Here is an 8,545-nt window from a genome sequence, read left to right as displayed (position 1 = left end):
AAAGAAAAATGGCTTCAGTGAACAGTGTATGAGAGAGAGAAACGGCTCCATGAACCGTACCAGTGTCGGTGGAAGCCGGAGTCGCGGGAGCCGAAACAAACTGGCCAGTTTGAACAAATTTCGTTCCCAAGGCAAAGCTCCCGAGTCCCAACCGAGTCAATGCCGCTCATCCAGCCAACATGCCATGTACCACCTGATCTCGCGGCTCTCCTTCGGACCGGCACATCGCCCTGTCTCTTGGGCATGGACATGCAGCATTATATTATTATTACTCGCTGCTTACTGACATGACCTACACTAAACCCATTAAAAACTAGTTAAGCCCTACCGTACCTCATCAGCAGCATGCACGCACTCGCGCTTCGGGCTTATAAACCGTACTTTCAACTAATAAATAATATTTTTCTCTCATAACAAATCAGTCAACGGACTTATCAGCCCAGTAAACAAGACAGAATAATGCATGGCATTAGATACACACAAGATCCTCTTGACCGGAAAGGACTCAAATACTATTCTTTTGAGAAGGTCAAATATAATTCTCCGGCCCTTAGCATATGCTCCTACTCGCCGGCTACCCGTATATAATGGAGGGTTGAACTGTACCGGCCCGTACTGTGGCTATAGCTTCCCTGTTTGTACTAGCACCTGCATGCTTTTGTAATGAACAAGAACCCTGTCCCCTTCTCCCAGCGGCGCATGTCAGTTGGAGTGTTAGTTTGTATTATGGGCTTAGTTTAGTTTCCAAAATTTTTTGCGCAGTATCCATCACATCGAATCTTGCGGCACATGCATGGAGTACTAAATGTAGACGAAAAAAAACTAATTGCACAGTTGGATGAGAAATCACGAGACGAAACTTTCAAACCTAATTAGTCCATAATTAGACACTAATTGCCAAATACAAACGAAAGTGCTACAGTAGCCTAAACCCAAAAAATTTTGCATCTAAACGCGCCCTAGAATGCAGAGTACTCTTGTTTAGTTTAGTTTAACTAAAAAGATTCCCCTAGCTAAAAGTAAGTTTGAAAAAACTACTAAACGAGATCAGGTTTGTATGATGAGGAGGTGTGGTAAAAGTTGGTGTGTAAAAAAAAGAGCCGGTGTGGATTCGGTTGCAGATGTTGGAAGGAGAGTGGAGTAGAAGTGGAGGCCCAGGTAGCTGGGAGGAAGCAGTCCTAGTACAGTGTGGCCTTCTTGGCCTCTGGCCTGGCCTGGCCAGGTGGGCGTGGGAGTTTGGGCACGTTGGAACTTGGACACCCGTACCAGGGGCACTCACTGGGGCATACAGTGCTAGTGCTAGTGCTAGTGCTAGGCTACTTGGCTACCTGCCTAAACATTCCTTCAAAGTACTATGCGTCTAGCATTAACGTAACAACGGTGTGTTTCCATCCCGTACCACGCCGATCATCTCCCCGCACCGTACGAACCGGTCACCTGGAGACGCATGCATGCAGAAGCAGACCATGCAGGTCGTCGGTCAAAAGAGGAGGAAGAGACGATGATGATCAAAGGGCCGAGGACGTCCGCGCCGTCCAGTCTCCACTCTCCAGTCCACGGACGGTCGATCGGGCAACGCGGCGCACAACGCAAAAGGGAAGGTGCCTTTTTCTCTTCTCATGGAGTCATGGCCGACGAGCGATTGAGGGGCGCTTTCAACTGTGCCACTTGGTGGCTCAAGGCGACCCCCGGCGCGGCGATGGTGCTGGTCGCTCGGCCACGACGCGCGCGCCCGAGGTTTTTTATGCGCGCCGTCGATTAGACGTTTGACACGGATAGCTGCACTAGTGCACTGCACCTGCACCCGCGGTCGCCTGTATCTGGCTCTGAGCATTATCCGCTGGCTTTGGACTCTGCTAACGCCAAATCAGCAACGTCAAAGAAGAACCGCCCTTTTTGGTAAAAAGAAGAAGAAGAAGAAATACTCTCATAGGACATTATAATTTTGTACAAAGTCAAACCTTTCTTCAAAATTTAACTAAGTTTATAGAAAAGAGTGTAATATTTACGATATTAGACGATATACTCCCTCCTTAAAAAAACAAAATTCTAGGTATAGACAAATACTTGTCTACATTCATATCTAGAATTACATTAATTCTTTTTTAGATGAAGAGAGTATACATTTCATAATTTACGGTTTCTTGTGGTAGATGCTAATACTAATTTTATACTACCTCCATTCCATTTTATCTGGAGCAAGACTCAAACTTTAAAAACTTTGACCAATAATTAGGCTAATAATTTTTAACTAGTATAATACAAATTTTATATGATTAGATTTGTAAGGAATTATACTATCCAATGATTATAAGTTTATAAGCATAAATAATATAAAGCAAATAAATGGTCCAAGTGTAATCTAGGAGACCGTGTCATTCTAACTTGCGCCAGATAAAATGGAACGAAGGGAGTATATATTTAGTGAAACTTAAGATAGTTTGACTTAAGAAAAACATAGAACCATTCCTTTGGAAGTTCCACACTGAGTCATCTAATATTCCATATTTTTCCAACACATAAATCAATTGCCACCAAAATAACAAAATAAGATTTCAAAAGAAATTCATACACCATAAGAGGCCTAACACCACTGCATTTAAAAAAAAACGAGTTATAGTGGTTATTATTTGTTAAAGGAGTATATTCTGTGCAACCATGTACTTGTTCCTTTACAAAATTTAATAATTTCAGTGGATTTTAATATGTAGGGATTCGATTTATTGGAAATGTTGTATATCCTCATAATAAAATGCATAATTACGCTGAAAATCCAAAAGCTTTGTCGACAAGAACCGTCGTCCGTGAACAAAACTTGCCCCCAAGGTATAGGCCAACAATTAATGTACTCCATATGTCCCCAAAAAAAAAGCAATTCTCACTTTTCAAGGAATCGGACAATTTAAGTTTAACCAAATTTATGCAAAGAATTATTAATATTAATTAATTATTAAATACATTTCATAGTAAATTATTTAGACTCTAAAAATGTAAATTATTTAGATATATAAGTATTAATATTTTTTTAAATTGTTCAAACTCAAGAACGTTTGACTTGTTTTTCATTTTTTGACAGAGTTACTTCCTTCGTCCAGAAAAGAATGTAATTCTAGCACAGTGTCATGGTTTTGTATCTTAAGTTCGATCAATTATAGATAAAAAAGTGTCAATATTTATGATATTAAATAAATATTATTAGATTAATTACGAAATATATTTTTATAATAAATTATTTTGGAGCCGTAAATATGAATAATACTTTCTAAAAATTTAGTAAGGCGTGAACTACTTTTGCTGGCACGCAACACGTGATTGCATTCTTTACAGGGAGTAACAAGCTAGCAGAGCGGCCGCCGTGGGCTGCAGGCACTAGCAGCGGTTAGCCCGTCGACTCGAGGAGCCCAGCTGTTGTGTCCGGCAGGCCGCCGGTACGCACGTACAAACACGTCGTCATCTTCCATCACTCGCAATGTCCATCAGATCAACCGAGGCAGTTCATCGATCGATAGATCCGTGACCGGCCGGACCTTGCCTGCTGCCACTGCAGTGTCGCAGGCATAGGGAGCCACAAGCTGCTGCTGTCACGAACACGATGTGACGCAACTAGGAAGCCACCACGGCGATCGACGCTCTGATGATCCCGATGGATCGATAGGTGCGAGGTCATGGAGATCAGATCGATCACCGTCGTCGTCGTGGCGCGCGGCCAGGCATGCAAGTGGCCGTATGGGTCTTGATGGCGGTTACCTAGCGAGCCGTACGGCGGCATGAGACTACGCCGCTTTCAACCGCGGCGCCCCGGCTGGCGGCTTGCTCCGTCCAGGCGTCGACGGCGTCGCACGCCATTGCCTGCCTGAATTATTATATGGCCATGCGCCGGAGGATCCGATTCGTGTATGCATGTCATGAGATCCGACGGTCCAACATGCGTGCAAATTAGTCACCGTAAGCGTGTAACTACCACGGAGATCGATCGAGCTCCAGCATCTATCATCGATCCTTTCATGTCGTGCAACGAGATAGACACGCCTAGATCACAATTCACGCAGATCCGGATTCTGATATGACAACGAGGGCTCTTGTGAACACACATCTCAGATGGCGAGCCGGCCGGCCGGTCGACGACCTTTCCGTGCGTGGAGCGTGCCCGGCGGCGCACGCAACAGTGAGACCTGAGACCCAGCAGGCGCGTTCGTTTTCCATGGCGCCGCGCGCTGACGCCGACTCGCTGTACTACCGCCCTTACCGACGGGTCGTTGGCCGTGGCCCACCGCCCATTGGGCGCGGCCGTGGCGCTGTCGCCCCGCGCGCACGCCGCCCTGTCCGGGGACAACGTCGTTAACGCACGGCCGCGAGCGCCATCAGCGGATCGGAGCGGAGGCGCCCGTCGCTGCGTGAGCGCACGCACGCACGCGCCGTGGTCGCGGACCCGCGGGCCGCGCGGGGCCTCGCGTGTCGTCGACAAGTCCCAGGCCGTCGGCACGGCGCCATTACTGCGTTGCTCTCCCGTTCGACGACGCATGCTCCGGTCCCGCCCGATACGGACCGCACGGACGGCTCCAGCCACGCCGGCCGGGCCCCGGCCCCGGCCCCGCGCGGCCGACGGCCAGACGACAGGCCACAGGTGCGACGGTACGGTTCATCGGCGATACGCGACCTGCAAGGCAGCAGCTAGCTCGATCACCTGCGTGCGTACACGGTACACGGACGTGCATGCCCCGTCTCGATCTCAGGCAAGTCGTCGTTGGGCCAGGTAGGGAGACAGTGTGGTAGCTGCCGGTACGTGCGCCTGCAGACATGGGGGCCATGAGATGAGCGCCCCGTAGCGTACCGGGAGCAGGCCGTGCCTACGTGCCCGTGGCCGGACAAGGCAGCAGGAACAGCACGCTGCCGTTCTGGTGAGGCTGTCGACAGTTTGGTGGATAAGTTGATACAAGCATTAAGCAGCACAGCGGAATGCATGGACCTACAAATGTACGCCTGGAGAGTGGAGACACATGGTCGATCGTCTGGTTGCCATCAAGAATTCAAGATTATATATGCATGTGACATACAGATTCAATATGATCGTACTACATAGGGTCCATGCATTTACATTTGAACGATTTGACAACAATTTCATGCATGATTGCCTGGATTCAGTTATTCGTACATCAGTACAGTACACTACTATATAGAGACCAAAAAAATAAAGAACATATAGGAACCTGTTTTTCTGCATGTCCCAGATGATGTTAAAAGGAAGCAAAGAAAGAGAGTTGGTGCGATGCCTGAGCCATTCTGTCGAACACGTTGAGCACGCCATACATGGTAGTAGCTTGATCTTCTTCTTTTTTGAGTTTGGTAGTAGCTTGATCTAAGAGAAAGGCAACGTATGATAGCAGTTTGGAGAAAGCTATTTGTCGCTAATATCAGGTGCCAGAAAGATGTTGCATTTTCCTACACTTCAAAAGATAATTGCATTAATGATGTATTGATGTCCTTTATATCCTTCCTTGGATTCTTAGGAAGCAACGATACAATGACTGACTGATAATGCTAGGAGCAACTATTACTATTCATTCCATCTCACTTGTTAGCATCAAACTCCTAGTCAATGCATCTAACATTTTAGAAATTTCCAACATAAATCTTCCTCCCAAGTGCATGAAAACTCCACATTGTTCACAGATCCTTCCTCAACTATTTTGTTTAGTGGAAACTGGCAGGTTATCTGCCGATTCTCTAAAGGGAGTCAAATTACAAAGGTGGCATGGTTAATGCATCAGCTAAGAAAACTGGAACCAAAGAAGAAAAGAGACACTACTGAAAAGCTTGACAACAGTAAGCAAAGCTAGCGATGCAGACTTCCTACAGGATTTTTGACAATACAGTACGTGGCATGCCAATTGCCAAGGTCCTCCAAGGTGCTCAGAAATCCGCCAGTTTCTTTCAAACATCCAAACATATATTTATTCTGAATTTTCTCCACATGGGTCTGCATGGTACGAACAAGCGGTTCATAATAAAGTTGAGTTTGCATGCCATGATTGCCATCCATCCCCTGGCAAGCAGTTTGTCTGCTGTGAAGACTTCAGAGCAACCACATGAAGTTCTGCATTTCATCTGAAGTTCCGCGTTTCAACTTTCATCCAAATTTAACTCAGTAATAAATGAGATAAAAATTGGGTCAGACTTGGCTGAATAAATACCTGCAGTATTCCTGCAGTCCTGCTCCAGGTTTCACCATGAGGCTAGCAAGCTGAACCTGCCTGACTAGTGACCATAGTTTTTACAAACTAAATGGGCTTTGTCACTTTGCTTCATTGCTGGTTCTTCTTGGTCCTCTCATCCACTTCTTATGTCAACTTGGTGGAGGCCCATGAGCATATCATAATTCTTTTTCCTACACATGCGATCATGTCCACCTATGATTACAGGAACACATAAATCTCTGGAGGCCCAGCTCTTCTACAGATTTGTCAGATAATAACCTAATGATAATTGACAGCAATGCAATATGGTTCAGTCTGCCTCCAATTCCATACAACATCCATGAATTCATATTAGATCTCCTTCAATAAAAAGCAGCCTATATTTGGGAACATCAGCATATTCAAATCATTGTTTCAATGATAACAATGGGTAGTAGAACATGATAATGTCCATCCCTGTCTAGCTCTCAGAAATCAAAGCACACCGTTTAATGCGTTATCACTATCAGACTCTGCTTCTGGTAACTTAGTCCCCAGCTCTTTCCTTGGTTTAGGTGAGAGTCCCTTCGCAAGCATTTCCTCATCATACTTCCTAGCCAAATCCACCATACCCTTTTGCAGTAATGCATCATTAAGTGCATTGTATGCAAATGCATCCGGGCTAAGACCCTGCTCTTCCATTGCCTTCCACACAATGAACACTGGCCGAAGGAACCCCCAACGCCCAAACCTCTTAATAAGCATGACATATGTGTCCATCCTTGGCTGACAACCCCTCTCAAGCATTTTCTCAAACGGTCCGAGGACCTCCAGTGGACGGCTCAAATACTGGAAAAAGCAATGGTATGTGAGCACGTCGGGCTTGCAGCCAGTTTTGAGCATCTGCTGAACAAACGCATACCCTTCCTTGAACCTACCCTCCTTGCAGAATAACTTGACAATCGCATTGTAAGTGGCAGTATTCGGCTTGCAACCAGAATAACTTGACAATCGCATCTGTCTGTACAACCTTACAGCAGAGTCGACGCCCTGTGCGAGCCCAACCGCATGGATCGCAGTGTTGTAAGCAACGGTATCGATTCGAACGCCTTTCTGCTTCATCTCCTTGAAAATCTTGAAGGCCTTCCACGGTTTGCCTGACTTAGCAAGGGCATCCATGTATATCGAGTAGGAATGGAGGTCCTTTGCAACGCCGCGGCGGTCCATGTCGAACCACAGCTGCCACAGACGCATCCAGGCGCGGGTCTTAGCCCACCCACGGAGGAGCAGGTTGTGGGTCTTCGTGCCCGGCGGGAACGGCGGCGGGTCCTTGCCGAAGCATAGGTGTTCGGCCTCGTTGACGCGGCGGTGGTCGCAGAGCGCGTCGACGAGGAGGTGGAAGGAGGCCTCGTCGCGGAGGCCGATGGATTCGGCGGTGGAGTCCAACGCGCGGAGGGCGTCGTCGACGAGGTTGGCGGCGGCGAGGCGGTTGAGGAGGGCGCGGAGCGCGGGGCGGAGTAAGGCGGGGTCCCCGGGATCGTGGTGGGTGAGGAGGAGGGAGGTGGCTTGCGGGAACTCGAAGTGCTTGCCGAGGATGTCGACGGCGCGGGCGAGCGTGGCAGCGGTCGGGGGCAGGTTGGCGCCGCCGGGGCAGGCGGACCAGTGGAAGAAGTCGAGCGCCCGGCGCCAGTCGTTGGCGTAGAGGGACAGCGTCTCGAGCACCGCCGGGGCGTCGAGAGAGGAGGGCGGGGTGGGGGTGGAGGCGCGCGCGGGCGCGGGTGCGTGCAGAGTGGAGAAGGGGAGAGCGAGGCGGCGGTGCCGCCGGACGAGGAAGAGCATCTCACAAAGCAGAGCCGGACTGCCGGAGGCCGCCGAATAGGAACGAAATCCTCTGCAGTCGCTCCCACTGACCGCGCTGCGCAGTCACCAAATCTCAGCCGATTGTTGCGGGCAGCCCCAATAAAGTTTCGTAGCAGGCCAGTTTGAGCGGCCCATTACAGCCCACAACGCAAATAAGCAGAAACAACCCTTTCTTTTCCCTTGTGCCGTCATCTCCGCCGTCGCAGCCGCAGATGCGCTCCGCCGCCGCCGTCACCGCCACAGTGCTCCGACCCACACCATCCGCCTCCCTACCCTCGTCGCGGCACAGAGGTGTGGCCCTCCCACAGGTCGGGGCTGCAGCTCATAGCCGACGCATCAGGTGCGCCCCCATGTAGGCCGTCATACACACGGCTGCTGCTCGTCGTCTGCCGCAGGAAGTGCTGTGTTCGGGCCGCGGTCGCTGGTGAGATGTTAACGCTCTACTCCATCGCAGATAAGGTGAAGCCCCTTTGGCGCACAAGCTCTGGCAATGGAGATCGACTTGAGAGGCA

At 49.0% G+C, this 8,545-nt stretch overlaps 1 protein-coding gene across 1 annotated transcript; it reads right to left on the bottom strand.

Moving 5' to 3' along the window:
- Positions 1-5,259: 5,259 nt before the first annotated feature.
- On the bottom strand, positions 5,260-8,012 carry LOC136494078 (pentatricopeptide repeat-containing protein At1g80550, mitochondrial-like). The gene is made up of 2 exons (XM_066490219.1): positions 6,192-8,012; positions 5,260-6,105 (listed from the first exon to the last, which is right to left on the bottom strand). Exon 1 carries the CDS (start codon positions 8,010-8,012, stop codon positions 6,669-6,671), a length of 1,344 nt encoding a protein of 447 aa, XP_066346316.1. The 3' UTR covers positions 5,260-6,105; positions 6,192-6,668.
- Between the last annotated feature and the right edge of the window lie 533 nt (positions 8,013-8,545).

The sequence above is a fragment of the Miscanthus floridulus genome, chromosome 11, assembly GCF_019320115.1.
Source record: "Miscanthus floridulus cultivar M001 chromosome 11, ASM1932011v1, whole genome shotgun sequence".
In the NCBI taxonomy this organism is placed as follows: Eukaryota; Viridiplantae; Streptophyta; class Magnoliopsida; order Poales; family Poaceae; genus Miscanthus; species Miscanthus floridulus.
This window is presented reverse-complemented; position numbering and strand designations above follow the sequence as displayed.

Excerpts from the sequence above, each read along its gene's own strand:
- LOC136494078 (XM_066490219.1), bottom strand. The coding sequence starts at position 8,012 with ATGCTCTTCCTCGTCCGGCGGCACCGCCGCCTCGCTCTCCCCTTCTCC.